Source organism: Anastrepha obliqua, chromosome 4, assembly GCF_027943255.1.
Source record: "Anastrepha obliqua isolate idAnaObli1 chromosome 4, idAnaObli1_1.0, whole genome shotgun sequence".
Taxonomy (NCBI): Eukaryota; Metazoa; Arthropoda; class Insecta; order Diptera; family Tephritidae; genus Anastrepha; species Anastrepha obliqua.
The window spans coordinates 104,680,296-104,706,941 of record NC_072895.1 but is presented as its reverse complement, the minus strand read 5'-3'; the positions used below and the strand labels follow the sequence as shown (position 1 = coordinate 104,706,941).

The following is a 26,646-nucleotide window of genomic DNA, read 5'->3' as shown; positions in this document are numbered from 1 at the left end:
AACACTTAACAAAATCTAACAATGGACGGTTTTCATTATAGGGATGTTAAGCTATGAGAAATAAATTACAACAAAACATTTCGATCACAAATGTCGCTGAGCTAACCAATTCGAAGAAGTTTCTTTCTTATCAAAAATGCACACAAATTGAACTTTGTCTTCTCATTTCAGTGAATACATATGTATATATACATATACATATATGCATTTATATATTATATGTATATATGTACATTTGCGTCAGTCTGCGGTGTCAAAACACGAAAGATGCATGAAACGTGTCCAAATGATTTTTTAATCACATTCCAATGACGCTGTGGTTGGTTGACCAGATGACTGTAGCGAAATTATTACTTACTGTGACTCAACGAAATAAGTAAAAACAAAAACAAAAACAACCACACCATTTCAATTAAAAAGCTAAACAAGCTTTGTGATTGTGAAAATAACAAAACATTCTGCAACTTGTTCTTCACAAAAGACAGTAACGCGAATTTGCTTACTTTATTATTGCGTCGTTATTGATTTTCGCCATAACAATGCTTTTACTTTTGAATAATAATACAAGTTTTTTTTTTAATTTGCACAACTTAATTTGAATTCGGGTATGAAAAGACGGAAAGTGGTCGCCAGCCAAAGAGTACACTGTGGCCAAGCAAAGCGAGTGCAAAATACTGCTCCTTAACCCGCTATCAACAACCAGCCATACAACAGCATCAGCTGTAATAGGCGAGTTGAAAAATCGTATGATGTGTCAAAGTCCGCGAAGTCGCAAATAAACGACAAATAAAAACGCATTAAAATAAATAAACGAAATACATAACATATTTGTTCAAAGAAGAATAACACTCGCCAAAGGCGTAGCCAGCGGCCTTTGGCCCCTTTTTACATATTGGGATCATCAAAAGTCAGCAGGAAATATTAATTAATACCTTTGTCATTTATTAGCAGTTGGCATTAGTGTGATAATTTTTGTATAACCAATGAAAAATTTGATTAAACAATAATCGATCTAGAAAGACGAGAATTCTAGTAAAACAAAAAAAGAGCAAATGTTTCATCCACAAGTGCATCCATATACGATATTATCAGCGGGCCAATACTTGCCTTACTTGGATTCTTTAATAAATCATTGACGGGTTAGGTTATCGCAGCAAAACAATATTGCATTGAGTTAGAACCTCGTTGCAAAGAAGATCTAAAAACCCGAAATTTACGTTGGCGAGGTTGTTTATAATTTAAAGGATATAGAGAATGGAATAAAATTGTATTACAATCAAAAACAAGAAAATAGTCTGAAGTGGTTTGTGTCGATGAAAAAACGAAATTTCTCCCAAAAATTAGGCAACCGCAATATAACAGTTTTGTTGTATATTCAGTTAGAGAACCTTTGTTAATTTGGCTAAATAAAATAAATAAAAATTGCAATAATAAAATATTTCTTTGCAATGCAATGCACAGTGGTACATTCTTTAAGCACTATAAGAGAAAAATCTTGGTTGAGAACTTGATAGCAGTTGATAGCAGGAAACCCACCTAAATGGTAAATAAAATAATTTTAAAAGATTACAACGATTATAAATATTCTTTTCCCCTTAAGGTCCTTAGAAGCTTGGTTACTTTAAATGAGAAAATGGGACGGAATCAAAAGATTTTATTTCACATGAGTTCGCAATTGGTCCGCAAAGATGTATTTAGTTTTTCATCCTCCTTTGCAATTAGCTGGCTACGCCCTTGACTCTCGCATACACAAGTATGTATGTATGAGCGCTTTAATGTAATTGGGGGCGGCCGGTTGATTCGCTGACTTACTCGTTGAAAAATATTCAGTATTATTTTTTCGCTGCCGATTTAAATGCGCACACTTTGTTATGAAAGTATTTATTGTAGTACTCGTGTGCATAGAAAATGTATGCAAGTACATACAAGGGTTGAGGTCGTCGATGTTTGTTGATGTATGCGTATATGCACACCTATATGTTCTGTACTCACATATGTACATATATCAGTTATACATTCCCGAAAACCATTGCAAAGGTGGATGTGCAAACTACGAATGTCAGAAAGTTCACTGCATATACAGTAAGCAAATAAAAGAATCAACAGTCAATAAAAACGACTTTCACGCAGGAAATATGCCAATATGGCAAATTCATTTGGCGAAGAGTGACCTTCTGTTTTATAGTCAAGAATGATACGATTACAAGATGTTAACATCCATGACAGTATTTCTGGATGTGACGTAACAATTGAATAAACATAAATACCAATGAATACAAATATTCAATTATAACATCAGCAAATCGTATGCCTTTGCTAAATTCACAGCAGAATAACGGTTTGCGAATGTCACCTCCTGTATTCTCTCCACGGTGATTTAAAGTAGGCAATAATTCGACAGAGCTGAATTGGCCAAATCTATCAACAGGGTTCATCATAGTATCGATTAGCTGAGAATTGTGTTTGGAACTAGAAATACGCATAGGGTGTAATCATAAAATGCCTTTTTTTTTTCTCAAGTGGGTATAAGTATGGATCTTTTTTACTGGTTTTCCAGTTTCTGCCGAGTATAGACAATTGTGATAAAAAAATTTAATATTTAATGTTCTAAAGCACGGGTGTATTAAAGAGACTCAAATCAATAAGTCGTCGGAAGCCATCACATATGGGCATGCAACCACTCCTCTCACTGCAAAGCTTACTGTTGTTAGTAATATGTTCACATATGCATTAATCACCTATAAATCCACCAAATTAATCTACCCGTTCACATGTGGCAGATTACCTGCAAAATTGACAATCAGCTGTCAATACTGCTTTGAGAAGTTTTTCTTCATAGAAATTATATTGGTGGAATATTTCGGTGGGTCTGGTTTCTTTAATTATTGTTAACGACATGAAGAAAATACAAGGAGAAGGAATAGCTAATTTAATTGCGCAATTGGCTGCTAATAATAAACAGTTGGAGGAAATCCGTATGCGCCGTTTACTGAGGTTGCAAAAAATTATGGCAGCAATGCGCATGGGATATTCTATATTACATTTTAAAATAAGTAATAAGAGGACAAACGTAAAATGAATCCATAATTAATAATATTTAACAAAAATTTTACTAGAATTATGTTTACAGACCTGTTTTCTTTGCCGGCATCCATTTCATTTAGTTTTTATTTTATTTTGATGTTTCTCCTTACATTCGTAATAATAATTATCGATAACACAGAGTTATATGTCGAAAAGTATCGTTATTATCTAGGATTATTTTATAATCTCAGAATTTGGGAGGGAAATTTTGTATGGGAAATCGCGCTTTTTAATTACAGGTTTTGAGTTAAGCGCGAAAAAGTAAATCATCTACTTACTATGTGAACGTATTATAAATTGAAAATTCTAAACAAGCATTCGTGATTTTTCTTCAGGTATATTTCTTTGGACTTTCGACAAAACTAGTAGTTATTGTTTTAAATCGATAATTGGTTTTTTGTTTGTTTGCACAAAATTAATGATAGGTAACTTTAACTTAAACCGATTTCAGGATTGTATGGAATTAAATAAGAATAATTTGGTATTAAGGGGTTACGCCACTCTAGCTACTGTAAAAAAAGCAGTTTTTTAAGGATTTTTTTACATTGAAAGAAAGGTGCTAGGAAAAAACTTTTTAAGTATATTATTAAGCATGTATTTAAGTGTAATTACAAATATATTTATTGAAAAATATTACAAAATGGCGCCTTTGGAGTGAATCTCTGAACGCGCCCTGCGAAAAAGGCACTTCACGGCACGCAGTACAACTGACGTAAATGTCCACCTAAACCAAATTAAAAAAATTCTTCTCAATCGACGTGAGTATAGCTGTAGAAATACGTACGGGATTTTAGAAATATTGAAATTTGTGTATTTTGCAGATGTTTGAAGTCAAAAGTAGAATTTTTCATCTAAAATGGAACCGTTAATTGTTTATAAAAATTTTTCTAATTAATTAATAAAAAAATCCGTACGTATTTCAGTGCGGAATAATGTTCTAAAGATCCTTGTACAATTACAAGTGAAAATATTAAAAATTGTTTGTGTTATGCTGCGTGCAGTTTTGAAAAATAACGTTTTGAGATAAACACGGTTTAAATTTGAATAGTCGTGTCAGAGACGTCAGAGGCGCTCGCGCAAAAGTGCGAAATATTAGAGATAAACATTTTTTCACGCATAGGACTTTTTGTTTTATATTCTAAAGAGTTTAAAGCATCTTTTAAGCAAAAAAAAAATTTCGATATTTTGAAAATCCTAGAGTGGCCTAACCCTTTAATAACAGGAATTCTAGCAGAGCTTGTATATTGCATTATCATTTTACTAACCAGCGAATATATTCCAACTGAACTTGCAGATTCTGTAGGAAGGAATATAAAACCGCCGAATCTGTGCTGAGACCGTGCCCAGCATTCATACATAATCATAACGAACACCTATGTAAACTTATTTTATCACAGGATGAAATACATAAATCTCAATGAAATAAGACAAATACTAAAATTTATTGAAGAAATTTGGATCAGAGAAATATTCGGAACCCATGAAGTTGCACATCGCTAAGCTTACATATATGACTAATCTATAGGCAATATCAGGCGAGAACAAGGTGAATTTAACAACGTATTGAATCCTATCCTGCATCACATTGCTCGGTTGATTCGCGCAAATCGCATGCGCTACGTGATAGATGTAAAGAACGGTTCATTGAAGTGACCAGTTATCTTCCATCTCTATTTCGTTCACATAACTTGACTTGGCTTTTGTGCAGAATCTAATTGAAAGAGAAATACACCCATACAGATTAATTCAATACTTAAAATTTGTAATCTAGATATTTACCCTGCTCAATATTACGTGCGATATCAATCGAGTTTTCACTTTTGCTTCGTCTATGATGCTGTTTACCGCGTTTTGATACAATATTCACTTTGAGTTGCCTATCTTTCATATCCAAATTCACTAGGTATTTTATGGACTGCCTCATAAATGTTGGACCTTCACCACTTCTGTGCATATTAACCTCATCTTCAGATTCTTCTTCATTGATTTCACTTTGGCAACTTACGCCAACATTACAACTTCCATTCTGTACACAATTATCATAATCCAGTAACTCCATTACATTTATGTTTGTATCAATCTCTCGTAAAGAAGATAGAAAATTTTTAAAATTATTTGTCGCAAATGAGAGCATGCGATCGCGGCAATCGCACTCTGTGCCTATTCTTAAGCGTTGAAGCTCAATTAGTTCGGCGCGCATTGAAGTCAACTCCTTTTGGTATGTGGCAATTTTTTGTTTCAATTCCCGATTGGCATCGATTAACTCCTTATTAAGTTGTTTGTAGTCTCCCATTTCTCCAATATTTTGATAGATGTGGTGCGGTAAAATGGATTGGAATTTTGATTTTAGAACTAATTTTTGCAATTTTTTTTTTAAATTAAATTGTTAAAGCTAAGAAGGAAGCAATGCATGCTCTTCCATTTAACACTCTTTAACACTAAATAAACAAATAAATTAAAGTAACGGTACTGCAGAGAACGTTAATCCACACCGCATATATACGTACGTACATACACACAGCATATACAATACATATGCACATATGTATATAAAATCACATATTTAAATTTGCGTATGTGCCCATTTACACACGGAAACATTAGGAAGGGAAACATTTTGTTAGGTGGATAAGGACGGCCGCGGAAGAGAGAAGGGAATTTCTCTCCTGTACCGGCGACACGCTTTGTTCTTCTTATTCGTATTTCCAATCTTAAAGCAATTTTTGACAGTTGCTTCATTTGTTTTCTTCTTTTGTGGGAGAAAGTTCCGAGTTATGTGTTGGTTTTCAATCAAACGGAAGATAACAACGATGACAAACATCCGAAGGCTGTTTGGGAAATGCATGATTATTTTTGCTAGTAAAGTAGGTGTAATTTAAAATAGTTTTGGGACATGTTTATGTTGAATTCAAATTTTTCCCCGCATTTCTATATACTCAAGCTAATTTTAAGTTAATTATTTAATATGAAGTATTTTTAATTTAATTTTTTTTTTTATTCAAGTACAAAAATGTATATATGAGCATATGCATGTATTTATATATGTACAAACTATTTCTTATTTAACCAGTTTCCATTTTTCATTGATATATTTAAGAAACTGTTGTCGAACGTTTTCCGCTTTAAATGTTAGCGGGTTGTAGAATATATTCGAACCAGAAGATTCTAAAGTAGTAAACGTCAAAATGTTGCCGAAAACAATTTTGCCCATGTGACCGCGAATGAGACAAGAAAAGAGAATTTCCAATGTCTCCCTTCCAGATGTCTCCGTGTGTAAATCCGGTGTATGCCATCTTCCTGAGTGCCTCTTAATGAATCAATTCTTTATGAAGGATTTGATTTGGTTGAAGGAAATTTAACAAAGTTTTACAGAAGATGCCTTAGACAGATATTAATATATGTATATATTTTTGGATAATTTTCTCTTTCTAAGTCACTATTGAACTTAGTTTTTTATGATAAAGTGCCTGTAGCTAGCCTACAGCGTTTAACATTCTTTCTTCCTTCATACAAATGAATTTTACTCAACTGCTGCTTTGACCAGTTGAGTATATTTCTGTTAACTTTTGGTAAAAAATATGTCTGTGGTGAATCACGTGCACAAAACGTTCCCGTCAATGAGACTTCTCTATACATTAACGTTCTCTTGGTACTGTTCTAGGTGAAAAGATTTTTAAGGGTGTGCTACAAAGCGAATTGAGTATCTAAAAAAACAGCAAGGCGAGTAATTGAGCATCTATCATTGATCTAAATTTTGTGAAAAACATCCCAAGTGACGTGGAATCCAAAGTTCCCCTCAAACAGTTTTTTTCTCCATACCTAACGAGCAAGGCGAATTGAGTACTGAAGGGGACGCCATTATAAAAGTTACTTTACTCTGTTGCATTTTGTTACAATATTTACTTTGGATTGTCTATCTTCCATATCCAAATTTGTAGATCTTTTATGGGCTGTCTCATAAATGTTGGACCTTCACCACTTCTGTGCATAGTAATCTTATATTCAGATTCTTCTTCATTGGTTTCCCTTATGCAACGTAATTCTTCATTTTCGACAGTCTGGTTATTGTTGTTGTTATAGCAGCATAAACATTCCCCATACTTGCATATGGAAAATGCTGCTGTAGTGACAGTACTTGGCCGGATATAAGTCCGGGTCGTTTCGGTAACGTAGAACCGACTGCCGTGGAAACGTCGCCAGTCTGATCATTTTCAACATCTATTACATTTTCGCGCTCTGATTCTATTCTTAAGCGATGATGCTCTATTAGTTCGGCACGCATTGAAGTGTACTACCTTTGGTATTCAGCTACTGCTTGTTTCAGTGCCCGATTGCCATCTATTAAATCCTTATTAAGCTGTTTGTAGTCTCCCATTTCTCCAATTTTTTTATAGAAGTATTACGGCAAAAATTATTGGAATTTTGATTTTAGCTTGTCTCTGAAAATCGCGAAAACACCTAATTCACTTCCTCGAGATATTATTTTGCCCAATAAGTCCAAATATTTAAACTGCTAAGGATTGCTCTTTAAACAATATTCAAACAACAACTTCCAAATAATAAAAGCAAAATGACGACGAGCACAAGGTTGTATTGATCGTAAATGATTGAAGTGTGTTCACATACAAATGCATTAATTACCTATAAATCCACCAAATTAATCTACCCGTTCACATATGGCAGATTACTTGCAAAATTGACAATCAGCTGTCAATATTGCTATGAGAAGTTTTTCTTTATAGAAGTTATATTGGTGAAATATTCGGTATTTTTGGTTTCTTTAATTATTATTAACGATATGAAGAAAATACAAAGAGAAGGAATAGCTAATTTAATTGCGCAATTGTCTGCTAATAATAAGGAGTTGGAGGAAATGCGACGACGTTTACTGAGGTTGCAAAAAATTATGGCAGGTAAGTAATAAGCGAAACATGGTGGCAATCAAACGGTTGCATAAAAAAAGACGTACATTTTTACTACTCAGGAAATGATTCTTCAAGACATAGAAGAGGAGTAGGCATTATGATCGCGAAAAAGCATTGTGGGAAAATTAGCGAATTTATTCCATACTCTGATAGGATGGCGATCCTTAAATTGAAAACAAATCCAGTTGATTTAAATATTATCCAAGTATATGCTCCCAATGCTGACTGTACTGATGACGAGATTGAAAGTTTTTATAATGACCTTAAAAAAATTCTAATGATGACTAAGAAACATGACATAAATATAATCATGGGCGACTTCAATGCAAAAGTAGGAAAAGAGGAAACAACAAATGTGACTGGAAAATTCGGTCTAGGAGACAGAAATGAAAGGGAAAATAGACTAGTGCAATTTTGTCAAGAAGAGGAATTCATAATTGGTAACACGTATTATAAATTATCAGAGAGACGACTGTACACATGGAAATCACCACAAGACGGAATGAGAAATATAATACGTAATCAAATTGACTACATCTTAATTAACAAAAGATTTAAATCATCGATGATACGGGCAAAAACACTTCCAGGCGCAGACGTTCCTTCTGATCACAACTTATTGCTGGCAACGATACGATCTCGATTAACATCACGGAAAACAAAACAGAAAAAATCCCATATCGATATACAAAAACTGGAAAACGACTATATTAGAAATGACTTCCAAAACAAGCTAAATGAATTATTGACAAGCTGCAATACTGGTGAAAATCCGATTGAATGGTGGAATAATACTGCTGACAAGATAAGAATACTGACAACTAATACACTAGGAACAAGAATTAATGTAGCAAAAGAAAAATGGATGAATGATGAAATTCTGAACTTGATGAATGAGAGAAGAAAATATCGGAACATAAACATTGACGAATATAAACGTAGAAACAAAGAAATCAGAGACAAAATAAGAGACGCAAGAAACCAATGGATGGGCAAACAATGCGAGGATATAGAGCGATTGGAAAAGTTACATGATAGTTTTAATTTACACAGAAAACTAAAGGAAATATGCAACCTGAGAAGATACAATACAATTAATACATTATACGATACAAACGACAAGGTTATAACAGACGAAAACGAAAAACGCAATATTTGGGTACAATATGTCCATGAATTATTCAAAGACGATTCAAGAGATGTAAATATCAGCACAAACGACTCAACAGACGATCCACTACTTAAAATAACTATGTCGGAAATAAAATATGCGATAAAATTGTCAAAACCAAAAAAAGCAACAGGCTGTGACGAAATCTCAGCTGATATTCTCAAACTTATAAATGACAGTGGAATGCCAACCCTAATGAAAGTGTTTAACCACATATATGAAACTGCTAATTATCCAAGTTCATGGTTAAAATCCACGTTTATTGCGATACCAAAAAAGACCAATGCAAAACAATGCAAGGACTATCGGCTAATAAGTCTAATGAGCCATACGCTAAAAATTTTTCTTAAAATAATTCACAACAGAATTTATCAGAAATGCGAGGCCGCTATAGGAACAACACAATTTGGCTTTAAGAAAGGGTTTGGGACCAGAGAAGCAATATTTAGTCTTCAAATGCTTACACAAAAATCACAGGACGCCAATCAAGATATATGCATGTGTTTTATAGACTACGAGAAAGCCTTTGACAAAATAGAACATAACAAGTTATTTGAAATAATGAAAGACTTGGACATAAACAAATATGACGTCAAATGTATACAAAACTTATATTGGAATCAGACTGCAGAAATCAGATTCGGAGACACCACCACAAGAGAGACAAAAATCTACAGAGGAGTGAGACAAGGTTGCATTCTATCGCCACTATTATTTAATGTGTACGCAGAAAAAATATTTGAAGAAGCAATAAATGACGCAGAATTAGGTAACAAATGACACCTAATATAGGATATTTTACTTGTAAGAGACATTTGTAAGTTTCATAAGTTTATAGCTTCATAAGTTAAGAAACAGCCCTCGCAATTGCGATATAACATAAGTTGTATCAGCGCGCTATAGCTGCAAGGGTCAGCGACAGTAACCGGACACTTTTGTTTTGCTGCAAGAGTTTCCGCTATCGCCAAACATTTTCAGCGCGCTATAGCTGCAAGGGTCAGCGACAGTAACCGGACACTTTTGTTTTGCTGCAAGAGTTTCCGCTATCGCCAAACATTTCGCTGGGTCGGCTTGATACTATGACATTGTGGCGTGATGCGAGTTTTGGCTTAGGTTAAGTAAAATATTCTATGTTTTAAGAAATCAGTTGGGATATACAGCGCACCTTCGATAAGTCGCCTAAATAAACATCCACTCCGGCACTTGGCCGTTAAAATAATTTGTTTCTTTTTAAGAGGCTCAGTTCGCCTCTCAACATTAAATATAATTAATTGGCGCCCAACTAGTGGTCAGACTCCACAACCAATAACAGCAGCAGCATAAAACAGCAGCACAGGAGCTGCAACAACCAAGCAATTAAGACAGCAGCGCGGGAACTGCGAGTGACCAATAACAGCAGCAGCATAAAACAGCAGCACAGGAGCTGCAACAACCAAGCAATTAAGACAGCAGCGCGGGAACTGCGAGTGACCAATAACAGCAGCAGCATAAAACAGCAGCACAGGAGCTGCAACAACCAAGCAATTAAGACAGCAGCGCGGGAACTGCGAGTGACCAACTTTATAAAGAAATTTTTTCTTGTGTTAGTTGAATCATGTAAGTGGATACTCTAGCCAAAATTTTTCTTCAAATACAAAAGTTTAATTTTTACAAAAATTAGTTAGTACTTGTGAGTATTTTATATTGCAACAGATCATACTTAATAACAATAATCAGAACCAGGTTTCTGAAACACGTGAGAGTGACTGCGTTGAGAATTTTAGTTGAAACAATTTATCATCCAGATCGTTAATTAAATTACTTTGTGTTACTTTCTATGTGTCTAAAATTGTGCTATAACAATACATACAGTTCTCGTGGTTCAGAGCTACGACATAATTCGATCCATCTTTTGACGGCCCGTTTTACTTTTCGCGGCCACTGGCCTGCGCATGTCACAGTTCAGCCAATATAGAAAACCTCGCAAGCAGTCTAGCGACTCAGATTCCGACTGTGACATTCGCATCAGAGTCCCGGCTACAAAACTTCTCCCTACAGTTCCCCCACCATTAGGTAAAATGGATCCAGATCAGCTTAGGGAAATAATAAGGTCGGCTGTCAGCAATGCTTTAGCTGAACAGGCCGCTATAAACGAGCAGAGGGAGCGAGCATTGACTCAAAGAATTAATGAGTTGGCTCAACAAATAGCAGCAGCAAACGTTGCCGCCCCACAAGTAGTAGCATATGCTGCTATAGGAATTAGAAACGACATTCGCTGTGACGAGCCGCTAGATGCCGTCAAATGTTTACCTGAGTTTGCAGGAGCACAGGAAGCTTATGTATCTTGGAGGCAGGCAGCATTAGCCGCTTACGAGATCTTCAGACCACATAATGGCAGTTCTCGTCATTACCAGGCTGTTATCATTATAAGAAGCAAGATCAGGGGCCCCGCAGACGCGGTGCTGGCCTCATTTGGTACTGTATTGAATTTTGATGCGATAATAAATCGCCTAGATTTCACATACAGCGACAAGAGACCAATTCACGTCATTGAACAGGAATTAGGTACCTTGAGGCAAGGTGGCCTGTCCCTGCTTCAATATTACGATGAGGTAGAGAAGAAACTCACTCTTCTCACTAACAAAGTTAACATGTCATATGAGCCGGCTTTAGCAAAGGGCCTATGTGAAAAATTCCGCGACGATGCGTTGCGTGTATTCATATCGGGTCTCAAGCGCAGTCTTACAGATGTGCTCTTTGCAGCAAAGCCCAGAGACTTGCCTTCAGCGCTAGCTCTCGCGCAAGAAGTTGAGTCAAATCATGAAAGGTACACATTCGCGGCTAATTTCGCAAGAAGTCTAGAGGACAAAGAGCGCAAGCCGCATGCCAAAGCGCAGGGGCACCAACAGGAGAGGCATTCGCAACAAGCCGAAACACAAGCTAGCGGTACAAAGAATCCACACTTTAGCAAGCAAAGCAAGGCCCCAGTGCAGACTGACCAACGAAGCAGTAAGCAGCACAATAATAATGGCGCACCGGTGCCCATGGAGGTCGATCCTTCCTTTTCAAGGGTTTTGCAGCCCACTCAGGCCCCTGTTTACGCGAATAGGAAGCACCCCACATCCGACCGCACAGGCGGTCAGAGAAATCAGCAAAGATTGAATCACGTCACGCAAGACGCGGGACAGGGAGCAGAGGCGTACGCTGATGCCGCCTCTAGCGCAGCGGCACAAATCAATGACGATGCTAGTTATGACTCTGATGCCCTCAATTTTTTAGGAGTAAATCCCTGCTACCCGTCATCAGACGAAGAATAGCAGGGACTCACATGCGATTCCTCATAGACACGGGCGCGGCCAAGAATTTCATTCGGCCACATGAAGGGTTAAAAGGCGTACACTCTGTAGAGTCCTCCTTCAAAATTCATTCCATTCACGGCGAGACACAAATTACACACAAATGCTTTGTTACAATGTTTGGGTTAAAGGCAACCTTTTTTATTCTGCCGGACTTGTCAACTTTTGATGGGATTGTAGGCCTTGACCTGCTAAAGCAGGCAGCTGCTTCGCTTTGTCTAGCTTCAGGACAGCTTAAATGGGGCACGGAGGTCGAACAAATCACCTTCCACACGTGCAAAAATGTAAATTTCACAAATGTAGACTGTGCAGAGGCATCCCCATTAGCTAGAAGTTCCTTTTTGAAAATGCTAAAGACCAGACAAAAGGCCTTTGCAGACCCAGACGAGGCGTTGCCGTATAACACATCAGTCGTGGCTACCATTAGGACCACAGATGAGCAACCAATCTATGCCAAGCTTTACCCATATCCAATGGGAGCAGCTGATTTCGTTAATAAAGAAATCAAAGATCTGCTAAAAAATGATATAATTCAAAAGTCAGTCTCTCCCTACAATAACCCAATATGGGTAGTAGACAAGAAGGGCACTGATGAAGCGGGCAATAGGAAAATGAGGTTGGTAATGGACTTTCGTAAACTTAACGAAAGAACCGTGCCTGACAAATACCCTATGCCAAATATATCAATGATATTGGGGAATTTGGGGAGAGCCAAATTCTTCTCAACATTAGACCTCAAGTCTGGTTATCACCAGATCATACTCGCTGAACGCGACCGTGAAAAAACCTCTTTCTCTGTAAACGGGGGGAAATACGAGTTCAAAAGGCTCCCCTTTGGATTGAAGAATGCAGCAAGCATCTTCCAAAGAACCATCGACGACATACTGCGAGAGCAGATTGGCAAATTTTGCTATGTTTATGTCGATGACGTAATCATCTTTTCAGAAGATGAGGACTCCCACATTAAACACGTGGATTGGGTCCTAAAAAGCTTACACGAAGCAAACATGAGGGTCTCCGTCGAAAAGTCACGATTTTTTAAGAAAAGCGTGAACTTTCTTGGTTTCATAGTCACCAGCACTGGCGCCACGACGGATCCTGAAAAGGTTAAGGCAATACAGGAGTATCCAGAACCTAAAACACTGCTCGAGGTCAGATCATTTCTAGGCCTCGCAAGTTATTACAGATGTTTCATTAGGGACTTCGCCGCAATAGCAAGACCCATCTCCAATATTTTGAAGGGTGAAAATGGAACAGTCAGTAAGCATAGGTCCAGAAATATAAAGGTTCAATTCTCTGAAGTGCAGCAAAGGGCGTTTCAGAAGTTGCGCGACGTTTTGTCATCTGAGAATGTAATGCTCAGGTACCCCGATTTTAAGAAGCCATTCGATCTAACGACCGATGCTTCGGCTCACGGCATAGGTGCAGTTTTGTCTCAAGAGGGTCGTCCTATAACAATGATTTCAAGAACATTGAAGGACAGCGAGGTAAACTATGCAACAAATGAGAGAGAGTTATTGGCCATCGTATGGTCACTTGCCAAGTTAAGGCACTATTTGTATGGGGTGAAAGACATTAATATCTTCACTGACCATCAACCCTTGACCTTCGCAGTTTCGGAATCCAATCCAAATGCGAAGATCAAAAGGTGGAAAGCGCGCATTGACGAGTCTAATGCACGTATCTTCTATAAACCCGGCAAGGACAATCTGGTTGCGGATGCCTTGTCAAGACAGCAGCTCAACGCTGTGAATGAACAAGAAATTGAGTCCTGCGCAGCAACGATCCACAGCGAGGTATCTCTCACCAACACCATTGAGACAACAGACAAACCCTTGAATTGTTTTCAAAACCAAATAGTGCTAGAAGAGGCGCGTTTACCCTTAAAACGAAGTTTTATTCTTTTTGGAAATAAGAAACGCTACTTGATCAGCTATACTTGCATCGAATCGCTGCTAGACGAGCTCGAAGATGTAGTTTCACCCAAATGCGTAAATGCTCTCCACTGTGATTTACACACGCTTGCAATGATACAAGATTCATTGGTTCGTAGATACCCGGCCACAAAGTTCTGGCATTGCAAAAATCGCGTAGTGGACGTATTTGCGGTGGGAGATAGAAGGGAAATCCTCACAACCGAGCATAATAGGGCCCATAGGTCTGCACAGGAAAATATTAAGCAGGTACTCTCGGAGTACTACTTTCCAAAGATGGCAAGAATGGCCAATGAAATAGTACAAAATTGCAAAACATGTGCTAGGGCTAAATATGATAGACACCCCAAAAAACAAGAGCTTGGGGAGACACCGATCCCCTCACATGTAGGTGAGATGTTACACATAGACATTTTCTCCACTGACAGGAAATACTTTCTAACTTGCATCGACAAGTTCTCTAAGTTTGCTATTGTCCAACCGATCCCCTCAAGAACCATTGTGGATCTGAAGCCAGCTTTAATGCAACTAATGAATTTTTTTCCTAAAGCCGAATCCATTTACTGTGACAATGAACCGTCATTGAATTCAGAGACCATAGTGACTATGCTCGCAAACAACTATGGGGTCAGCATTTCAAATGCACCACCATTGCATAGCATCTCGAATGGACAGGTTGAGCGCTTTCACAGCACTCTGTTAGAGCTAGCCAGATGCCTAAAGATCGATAAAGGCATAAATGACACCGTAGAAGTCATTTTACTGGCTACAACTGAGTACAATAAGTCGATCCATTCGGTCATCGACCAGAGACCAGTTGATGTGGTTCAGGCGCACCCAGATGAGCCACAAGAAAAAATACAAGAAAAGATCAGAAACGCTCAGACGATGCTCAGAGCTAGGGAAAACGCAAATCGGCAAAATAGGATCTTCGACGTTGGTGACAAAGTTTTGGTCAAGTCCAACCGACGACTCGGAAACAAACTCACACCCTTATGTGATGAGAAGGCCGTGGAAGCAGACCTGGGGACCGAGGTCCTCATTAAAGGGAGGGTGGTCCACAAGGACAACCTAAGGTGACTCCCTTGTTTTTTTGTACACCTTTTTTTTAAGCCACTAGGCAAACTCGTATAAGTTAGATATAGTTGTTCAACTTACTTTTAGCCACTTGGCATAGTTTTTACTAGGTTTACTGAAATGCAATTAATAAATGCCAATAATAGACGAATAGAAATAAACACTAGAGTTCAGGACCAGCTTAACCAGTTAACAATCACTGTCAACAGAATTCTCAAGATAGCCAAAAACTCACAAGTTGACACTAGCCATTTATTTGAAACACTACTGTCTAGAAACAGAATGCTAATGATGGAGTTGCAAAATTTAATGCTTGCTATTACTCTTGCAAAGGTTAACATTGTTAGCCCAAACATTTTGGACCACTCAGATTTGAAATCAATTTGGCTAGAGGAACCCACCAACACTCCCATAGGCGATCTTATGTTTATCCGTCGAAAAGTTTTAAGCACACTGAGTTGTGACAGAAATTGCGGCTTTAGTTAAACGTTGCCTTCGGTAACTATTCAACTTAGAATTCTTACTTTGTACAATAAGTGACTTAAAGTCAAGATCTTTTACATACTTTACTTTTAGGTCTTTAATTTAAAAAAAAAATTATGTTATAAGATAAAAACAGAATTGTATTAATCAGTAAAGTGAAGCATAATTATGTAAATGCTAGTTTGTAATGTCCGTAAAAGTTCTTCAACCCAATAACACCATACACTTTATAAAATTTACGTAAGCAAGAAACAAAATAACTTAACTTTTAAGCCAACCAACAACTACGTTTGAGAAATACGATTAGCTCATAAGTTTTAGTGTTAATTAAATTCCCCAAGATTAAAAGAGCTTGCAGAAAGATCACGATAGTGCGATTGCTTGACAACGTCATAGCCGAATGCGATGGAGAAACCCACACACTGCAGAGTTGCGCCGCTTCACCTGGAGCCACATTTTGTCGTCTGGCTTTGGAAAGTTCATGTGCCAAAGAGCTCCATGCAGGTGGCACGGCACACTGCGAGATCCAGCCGAGCAACCTGGAAATAATCACCCATGTAGATGACGGAATCATCATCCTCAACGACGGGTCCGCAAGGATTCAGGTGGACAACGGCACTGAGATCCAGGTACAAGGCACGCATCTCATCACGTTCGGAGACCGAGTCGCAATTAACGGGACTCTTTTTTACAATCACAACAACGTACGCAATAGAGTCCCGGGTATTGCCAATTCTCCCTTGCTGAACATCACTGCCACCCAAGATGTCCTCAGCCTCCCTTACCTTCATCGTTTGAATGAACGTAATCTGGAGGTGATACAGCAATTCAAGAAAAACGCCGGAACTGATCAAGCTTATCGTGTGGCATTCATCATTGGAGCCATATGCTGTGCTTTAATCTGCATTGGCCTCACTCTTTGTCGAATCATCGGTGCAAAGCAGTTACGAGAAGTCGTCGCCGGGATTGGGTCGGCCGAGGACGGCCTTATACTTGAAGGGGGAGTAGTTAACAAATGACACCTAATATAGGATATTTTACTTGTAAGAGACATTTGTAAGTTTCATAAGTTTATAGCTTCATAAGTTAAGAAACAGCCCTCGCAATTGCGATATAACATAAGTTGTATCAGCGCGCTATAGCTGCAAGGGTCAGCGACAGTAACCGGACACTTTTGTTTTGCTGCAAGAGTTTCCGCTATCGCCAAACATTTTCAGCGCGCTATAGCTGCAAGGGTCAGCGACAGTAACCGGACACTTTTGTTTTGCTGCAAGAGTTTCCGCTATCGCCAAACATTTCGCTGGGTCGGCTTGATACTATGACATTGTGGCGTGATGCGAGTTTTGGCTTAGGTTAAGTAAAATATTCTATGTTTTAAGAAATCAGTTGGGATATACAGCGCACCTTCGATAAGTCGCCTAAATAAACATCCACTCCGGCACTTGGCCGTTAAAATAATTTGTTTCTTTTTAAGAGGCTCAGTTCGCCTCTCAACATTAAATTAATTAATTTATATAAATAACATTCGCTACGCAGACGATACAACGTTAGTAACAAACAATTTTCAGGATCTCCAAACTATTGTAAACAAAGTTGAAAAACACAGCAAAGAATTCGGGCTAAACATAAATATTGACAAAACCAAATTTATTATTGTAAATAAAAGCAGCAGAGACTACTCCTATGCGAGGCTAACCATAGGTGGCAAAACAATAGAAAGAGTAAAACGTTTCAGGTATCTGGGTGTATGGCTGAATGACCAATGGGACCATGATCAGGAGATAAGAGGGAGAATAGAAATGGCTAGAACAGCCTTCATGAAGATCAAAAAGATACTGACACGCCGGGACATACCAATCGGGTTAAAGACAAGATTTTTAAAATGTTATGTATGGTCAACACTCTTATATGGATGCGAGGCCTGGACATTGAAAACCGTAAGCATACACCGACTAGAATCATTCGAAATGTGGTGTTACAGAAAAATGTTGAAAATAAGCTGGAATGACAAAATATCGAATGACGTAGTGCTAAATAGAATGCAAACCGCTAGGAACATGCTTACGGACATAAAAAGGAGGAAGGTCGCTTATTTCGGACATATTACAAGAGGTGACAAGTATGATATTCTAAAACTGCTGATGCAAGGAAAAATTGAAGGACAAAGAGGAATTGGTAGGAAGAAAATGACATGGCTAGACAACATCAAAGAGTGGACAGGCCTAAAAACAATCGGCGAATTAACAACAGCAGCGAAAAACAGACAAAAATATAATGAAATCATTAATAATATGACCTGAAAACTGTATGACTAAGATCACAATGACGTTTGTATGTAATCGCGAACATCCAGCATGGATACGCCGATTAAGAAGAAGAAGAAGTAATAAGAGGACAAAACGTTTATGGACACACGCTTTTTCTGTAAAATGAATCCATAATTGATAATATTTAACAAAAATTTAGAATTATGTTTACAGACCTCTTTTCCTTGCCGGCATCCATTTTATTTAGTTTTTATTTTATTTTGATGTTTCTCCTTACACTCGTAATAATAATTATCGATAACACAGAAAACACAGGGTTGTATGACAAAAAGTATCGTATTATCTAGGATTATTTTATAATCCCAGATTTTGAGAGAGAAATTTTGTATGGGAAATTGCGCTTTTTAATTACGGATTTTGAGTTAAGCGCGAAAAAGTAGATCATCTACTTATATGTGAACGTATTTTAAGTTGCCAATTTCACTGCCAATGTCTTCTCTTCATGACCTGTTTACTGATAGTATCGTGTAAGCCAAGTTTTAATGGTACACATTTTTTTCGTTTTTATCTTTCCACGAACTTTGTTGCAATAAAAAAACAACAAAACAAATAAGAATTACAACAATTGGACGGCTGTAAAGTTGCGAAAAGGTCAAAAAAAAAAAAATTTTAAGACAGAAAGAAAGCATTGCATTAAAAGTGCAAATGAAAAAGTAATTAAGAAAAAAGAGGAACAACAAAGAGTTGTGCTCGCTAGAAATACTCAGTCACGCATCGGCAGCCAACCAAGTGTGAAGAGAATTTACTACAACAACAACAACAGCAGAATTTACATATTCGAGTGCGCGAATATCACACGCATCAGAGGCGGGAAAGACAACCGAATATTTAATATAAAAATAAAAATAATATAAAAATAAAAATAAATTTCAACTTTTGCGCAATGCGTAATGAAAATAGTCTTAAAATAAGATATATCCATTTAAAATGAATATATTGGGAAAGAACTGTCTCTACAAGGCTTGGGGGCTCGTTTACGCTGGGGCGAATGGCAATGGCAACAAACGGCAACAGAAAAAATAGAAACACGAAACAAGTGAAACTAGAAAATTAAAAAACAACTATGTACTATACATACAACGCCGTCTGTTTATAAAATATCTATCACAATATACTAGTTAGTCTATTTTCGAGCAATAGAGTCGAGTAGCAAAAGAAAAAGGCAGACCTTAAAACTACACACACACAACACAACACAAAGGAAAATCGTGATGCATGGCATTATAAAGCGAAACCAACCAAACGAACAGACATCCACCGAAACCGATGGTAATGCCAAGAAAAACACGCTATTATACACGCTGAAAATCGTATGAGATTGAGGGGAAATGACGTACAACAGCGCCGCACACATTCTCCTTCCCAGTTGCAGTTGCTGCTTGCTTACCACTTCGCCGTAACAAACACCCCTTCAAATGGAATATGTGTATGAAAATGTGAGAACGAGGTGGCCAAGAGCATGAGAAAGTGGCAAGAGGCTAACCAAAGTAAACGTAAAGAGAGAGCCAAAACAAAACGTGGTGTGTGTGGTGCATATGCATGCAAAGACAATGGCCACTATATTATGCAGCATGCAACAGCATATATACATATATACGTACAGTCTATATAAATATATACAATGTATACAAACATACCATACATACATACATACATAATATGTACGAAGCATCTAGGTAATGGAAAGCAGTGGAAAACCAATTGGCGACCGGCATGAACAAATGCATTTATTGCTCATTTTTTAGAGGTTAGATTTTTTAGTATACAATTTTACAGAAGTGTGCCATTGGTTAAATTGAATGTCGTCGTTAGTTATCGTTAATATGATATATCGATATTTTTATGATGCATTCTAAGGACACAAATACAGTATGTAATATATTATAGAACACATTTCAACTTCATCATTATTGCAACAATAATTTTTTGATTACTATCACAAGCGACAATACTATTAATAAATTTGAATAAACCTATTCCGTGTTCAACTAATACACTTTTCATCTCCTCAGAAACCACTTCGGATGGAAAAAAAAGTTTGGTCTACTCCGACACTATGGGCACATGAGCCGTGTTAAAGTGGTACTTATTCATGAAATATTACAAGCGGTACAGTTTATGACCGACCTACCGATCGCCTCGATTGTTGTTAATATCGTAGCTGCAGTGCTGTAACTTGAAAAACTACCTTATTGAATTAAAAAAAAATTTTCACATGTAGTATATGTATGTATGTACATACATGTGCATATGCATACTTACGTACGTGCACATGTTAATATATAATATGAATTGTAAATGTGAATTTAAGCGAAATATCGCAGTACAACGCAGTTTAAAGCAAGCTCGTCACAAAACAAATCGACGATCATTAAACTGCAATCAGAAATAATAAAACCTGAATAATGACATCAACAAAATGTAACCACCGTAAAACCACTGTTTTTGAAAATTTCTAGTGGAGTGCAATAAAATGGAAGTACGTACTTTTGAAAGCATGGATGTACATAGATCCCGGGTTTAATCCTTCAAATAATACTTTATTTATTGTTCTCAATGAAGCTGATTTCTTTAAAACTTCAAATTTATGAAATACTCGGGCAGTTCACAATTAAGTCAGAACAGCAGGCAAATATAAACTACATTGGCCACACGCAACAAATATATACATATGTATATATTTGTAATCATATACATCACCTACTGTAAAAGTTATTTGAAAAAATATGCTCGAATACTGCAGAAACCAATGAAATGTAACTATTTTATTGCACAGCACTGTACAGAAATACAATGCCAAGCTTGAATTAGAAAGTCACATGATAGCGCGAAAACGATGCAAATTGCAACAAAACTCAATTGTTGCTTGAGAACTACAATTACATATCGCGTTCGTTTGCCAAGAGTTGCTATTGGCGTGATCTCTCCTTAAAAAAAATAATAATCGCAATACGAGTATGTAAATTATTTGTATCCACTGTCGTTAGTCAACAACACAAAGCAAAAAATTAGTGTAGAGAAAGTTGAGCATTTAATTTGCGTAAAACTTGTTTCGATTTATTCCTTTAATTATATGCATTCATACGTAGTTAGAGTAAGTTGCTAAAAAGACTCAATACGATGACCTTTGCGAAAGCCATATGCGTATATAGACATAACAATATACATACATACGTATATATGGATTTGTGGAAAAGCCATTCATTACGTCGATTCCAAGTAAACAAAAATACATCTGTTGACAAACATGGATGGGTATGGTATCGATAAATGTAAATAACCTGTCGCTATCGAGTGTAAGTGCACACATACATACATACATACTATAGATATATCAGAGTTGCATCTCCGTTCTACACATGTTTCTTCACACTTCTCCAATTACGCATGCGGTTGATGAGACATTTTAAGGTTAACTTTCCACTGAAGTTTAATTGCATTGGCAATCCAACAAATGATACATTAATTCTTGCATATGGTCGGATATGTATGCAAGCAAAGTCCAGATACATATAAAAATGTTCAATATACATATTTACAAGTAAAGAAATTTCAAGTATTATTTATTACTTATTTATATATTTTCATTTCCATTTGTATATACATACATATGTATGTACCTGAGTGAATGTATGAGATGGTACTCATCGTACATGGAGGAGAAATTTCATGACAAATGGTCAGTCGACACCACGCGGAAGCGAGGATTATTTGTTTCCAAAACATATCCATATGTATGTATGCATACTAAATGTACATATGTAAATATCTACTGACTGATGGACTGGTCCAGCAAGCGTATTGACATTTGTTCTTAAATGAACTGACAAGAATAAGTAAAAGAACAAAACTCGTGAAGGCCAAGTTGTCGGCACAGTGTGTGATTGGAAGAGAGCGCAAGAAAAGTAGGAGAACGAAAAATGTGTGTTCGTTCCACTTTATACTTATGTACATACATACTAGGGTAATCGGTTTAGAAAGCTTACGATCGTTATGTCATATTAATCATAACAATTAGGTTAAGAAAAAGAACCGTTTCAACAGAACAACTATAGATACCCCGAAAATTGTTAGAAACCCAGTTCGGTAAACAGCCATTTTGACATTTTTCGTTAGTTTGGTTATCGTTAGCACCAGTTGAATTATGGTGAATCCGCTCTCGTTGGATCAACACCATGACAAAATGGCGTAACATTGTCAAGTAATGAAGTAACGAGATCGGTATGAAGGTCCCTAAATAATTTCCCATAGAAATTTACTTGCCGACAGTGCGAAAAGGTAAAGAGGATTGTAATGAGCAATTGGAAAAACAAAACCGATTGCCCTAGAGCAAGCAAAAGAGATCCTTATGATATATTACGAGGTTTGGCCATCCAAAGCCAAATAATGACAGTAACTTTGCCTGTTACGTCATAGGGAATTTGACAGAGAGAGAAACGAATGAAAAGTTAGTTGGGTGAGTTCATTTTTTAGCATATCACCAACACAATTTCAATTTTTGTCCCTCTTAGGCAGCAAATCAGCTGATTCCTTAAAAATCGCTATTTCCTCCACCGTGAAAAATATGTATGTTTCTTCAATATGAAGCGTAACGCTACAAATAGAAATCTCTCATTTGACACTTTTCCTGAATCTTCTTATAGTTTAGTTATAGCATATAGTTTTTAAATCATAAAATTAAATTCATAAGGTATGTATTTACAAAAAAATTGGTACTCCAAATTCGCAAAACGTAAAGAATATCCGGATGGAAATTGTGAACATTTTTATTCATAGATTCAAGAATATACCATAGCAATGTTTGCGCATTGTTTAAATTTCCATCAACAGTGATTATCATACGTTTAGTCATTTGGCTGTCACTGTTCTTGCAGGGTACTTATAAAGAACTGTATGTAAATGGACAATTGTATGTTGGTCTAAATATTATATTTATGTACCTGTGGTAAGTAGTATTAATTCAAATTTGTTTTTTTTAACACGTAACGGGGATGAGTTGCGTGACGTCGCAGCATAATGCGGTGGTGGTTGTGTTTTCACCGTCACACATACGTTTTTGTTGTTGCGCCGAAGAACCAATTTGCGTTAGTTTTGATTGTTGGTTTTTAGAGCGAATGGTGTGATTGTCGTATTTTTTTAGGCAGCCGCAAATTGATGAGAATGAAAAATTAAAGGAAACGTGGAAATTTTAAATACAGATAATACATTTATCACCTATTTCAACAATTATAAAAAAATAACCAAATCATTTGCGTACATTTTAAAAAATTTCCAATAAAACCAAACGACTGGCGTACGCACACGCCCCAAATGCAACAAAAAACAAAAAATAGAAAAGCACACGCTTTGCAACGCGCGGTTATATAAAACACTACATTTCATGTGCAAAATTTCTAATACGGCACAATTCGCAAATTTCTTTACGCACTTAATCATCACATCATTTTCATGCACTTTTTTCTATACCACACAACTTCGCTTCATTTGTGTTACATTAACCCCCCCTTCCCCACTTCTCCAACGCAACCAATAACTCATTTTAAAACTTTTTGCCCAAATACGACGCACAAACGTAAAATTTAAGAATCAACTTGGCCCAATATCCAGCAGACGGTCACACCACGTTCGCATTTTTGGCCTTTTGTCGCAATATTCCTATTTTCCGTACCCACTTCACAACCACACTTTTTCTTATTACTTACTCAAACACACGCACACACCCGTTCTATATTCTTGCGTTGCGTTACGTTCACTTCAACTAATCGCTTCAAATTATATGATCTAAAATGTATTTTCTCAAAAGTAAATAATTAAACTTTTAATGCGCGCCCGCTTTCCAAATATTATTTGCAACGACATAAACAGTGATCACTCTCGGCCACGTTAACTTTACTTCTAAATCATTGTATATGCTCTTTCACACGATTTTCATCATTATACGCCGTCGTAGCCGATTGCGTCAACGTCGTCGTCGTCGTAGGCGCCGCGGTTTCCCCTTCACGCGACCGATGCAAGTTTCCTTCGTACCTCTCATGCCCTTGTTTTACTATTCGCTCACTTTCTCCTTTGACTGCATTTTCTCCATGCTTTTTTGTTTTTGTATATATGCAAATATATATAAGTAAACATTTTATTTTCGCTGCCGGCGCTCTCTTGCGAGCACGTCATCAGAGCGGGGCACCGCCAGCTATACTCGTATCTGAAACCAATCAACGCAATACACAAAATAAAAAAACGGCTGTTGTTTATGCCCACCTATTGTTAAGTCAAGCAATGTATTTGTTTATATTCAGTTCATTTCAATTGATTTATTCACGATTTTTATCACTTTTTTACGCACAATTTACAAAGCCGTTCAAACGCATCTAAACTGAGCAATTTTTAAAACATTTAGAGCCACAGTCTTACTGAGTGCTACCAGACTCTTTGAATTTTTTAGGGGTGTGACCATATATATTAAGTAAAGGTTACGTGTCCTTATTACTTCAAATAATCTTTGAACAAAATAAAAGCCAGTAAACAAATTTTAAAACTTAAATGTTAATTGCGTTTTTTTTTTTTTAATACAGCATCGTTAGAACCTCCATAATTTATTTTGAAAGCCTAATTTGATTAATAGAACCTTTTCCTTATCAAGTTATTAAAATATCATTGCATCGTCAATCAACTGGCAACATCCTTATGGTTTGCAGTCGCACATATGTATCAAAAATTATTCACGTGGTGGTGGATACAACAACAAGGCCAACAAGTAAACTAGTTTATTTTTTTCATACGTGTTCTGTCATTCTTGGAAAGTGGCGTGATTCCGCCGTAAGCAGAGCGCATGCTTATTGGTGGAGTAAATGAGATAGTAGGTGTTTGGGAAAATGTTTGTGCTGTTGCCAGACTTTCATAGATAACGTCTTTGCGCTGCCAGATGAATAGTTGGGAAAATAAAATATAATGATGAGTTTTTTTTTACTCTTTGTTATTTTTTTATATGTTAGTAGCTATGGCACCGGATGTGCCTACGCTATTTTTATAAGGCTGACGGAAAATGCTTTTCGGGCGCTTGGTTTAATGAAACCATTATTATTATTATTATTATTATATATAAGAAAAGTAGAGGAGATCCACTACTTTACATTGGAATGGAGCACTAGTGTAAACACCTTCGGCTCGCTTGTTAATAAATTTACCAGAGCAACAATAAATAGCATTAATATCTTACATTATACATTATATATTAGATAATTAACTCTAAATTAACTTCCTAAGCTCAGCTAACGTAAGGTACTTGTTGATGTTCTTGATGGATTCGGAGTCATAGCTTTTCAGGGCATCGGAAGGGGTGTTGTAACCGAAGACGTTGAATCTTATTGTTGAAAAATGCTGACAATTATCGAGCAAGTGGATGACCGAGATTGAACCGCTGTTGCAAAATGGAGACTGTGGAGGTGGAAGACCCTTAAGGAGATGGTAATTCGTAGGCGGCAGAAATTTCTAAGATCGTTACAGTTTATTCCCCTCGGGAAGGTGGGTAATGCTGAGTAGTGATGCCGGAAATTATTCCACTCAGAAAGTTTGGTTTTGAAAAATTTTGCTTCTGAAATCCTAAAAACATCTTCTTTGAGAATCACGTTCAAGGCGATAAGTGGTTGATTTGCTGCCAGTTTCGCTCTTTCATCAACGGCTTCATTGCCAGGTATTCCTACGTGGCTTGGAACCCATATGATTTTGATTAAATTATTTCCACCAGCTAAAACGTTGCGGATCGTTGAGATGATAAAGTTGCTTTTTGGTATGTTGGTTACTGAACGAATGGTGGGCATGCTGTCAGTACATACAACGTATTTTTCACCAGTTCGGAGAGCATACTGCGTTGCCAGCAGAACAGCGTTTGCTTCCGCAGTAAAAACGGAGCAGAAGTTTAGTAGATGACCAGCTGAAATTGTGTTATGGTCGGAGTCTACTACCGCAAAGGCTGTGGTGGAAACAGTTTTAGTCCCGTCCGTATACAAAAATTTCCATCCTTGTTCTTTTAGATTTGAGGTAAGTTGTTCGAAGGCTTGACGGTAAACTGCTGGAGGAGTTGTACTTTTCTTAAAAGAATGCATGTCTAGATTCAGCAAACTATTAAACTGGAACCATGACGCAGGATGTTTGTAATCGAATTTCTCTGGTTTGATAGGAATACCTAGTTCATTCGCAGCATTTAAACATCTCATAATAAATAGTTGACGGTCCATATACGTGTTTTTTCCTTCTGCTTGCCGAATAAACCGCCTCGAGCAATACTGCATTCTTGCACCGAAGGAGCTTTGGGAT

The 26,646-nt window shown here is 37.0% G+C and overlaps 3 protein-coding genes across 6 annotated transcripts in view; 1 reads left to right on the top strand and 2 right to left on the bottom strand.

Moving 5' to 3' along the window:
- LOC129243562 (fatty acid CoA ligase Acsl3) overlaps nucleotides 1-24,723 on the bottom strand; it is a 60,622-nt gene extending 35,899 nt beyond the window's left edge. For 2 of the 4 annotated variants that reach the window (XM_054880662.1, XM_054880665.1), the window contains exon 1: nucleotides 24,039-24,235. The gene's annotated coding sequence lies outside the window, so the exon portion shown is untranslated. Of the gene's footprint in view, nucleotides 1-503; nucleotides 651-24,038; nucleotides 24,236-24,591 lie in introns of those variants that run through there. The other 2 variants (XM_054880663.1, XM_054880664.1) reach the window with 2 other exon arrangements.
- On the bottom strand, nucleotides 4,508-5,505 carry LOC129243564 (uncharacterized). The gene is made up of 2 exons (XM_054880667.1): nucleotides 4,864-5,505; nucleotides 4,508-4,795 (listed from the first exon to the last, which is right to left on the bottom strand). Exons 1-2 carry the CDS (start codon nucleotides 5,375-5,377, stop codon nucleotides 4,764-4,766), a joined length of 546 nt encoding a protein of 181 aa, XP_054736642.1. The 5' UTR covers nucleotides 5,378-5,505; the 3' UTR covers nucleotides 4,508-4,763.
- On the top strand, nucleotides 8,290-10,947 carry LOC129244320 (uncharacterized). Its single transcript, XM_054881938.1, has 3 exons — nucleotides 8,290-9,210; nucleotides 10,467-10,776; nucleotides 10,841-10,947. The coding sequence occupies exons 1-3, from the start codon at nucleotides 8,290-8,292 to the stop codon at nucleotides 10,945-10,947; spliced, it is 1,338 nt and encodes a 445-aa protein (XP_054737913.1).
- Nucleotides 24,724-26,646: the final 1,923 nt, after the last annotated feature.

Excerpts from the sequence above, each read along its gene's own strand:
- LOC129243564 (XM_054880667.1), bottom strand. The coding sequence starts at position 5,377 with ATGGGAGACTACAAACAACTTAATAAGGAGTTAATCGATGCCAATCGG. Across the intron at positions 4,796-4,863 it reads CGCACGTAATATTGAGCAGG|ATTCTGCACAAAAGCCAAGT; the intron begins GTAAATATCTAG and ends TCTTTCAATTAG.
- LOC129244320 (XM_054881938.1), top strand. The coding sequence starts at position 8,290 with ATGACTAAGAAACATGACATAAATATAATCATGGGCGACTTCAATGCA. Across the intron at positions 9,211-10,466 it reads TCAAAGACGATTCAAGAGAT|TGGTCAGACTCCACAACCAA; the intron begins GTAAATATCAGC and ends GCGCCCAACTAG. Across the intron at positions 10,777-10,840 it reads TCTTGTGTTAGTTGAATCAT|TTAGTACTTGTGAGTATTTT; the intron begins GTAAGTGGATAC and ends TACAAAAATTAG.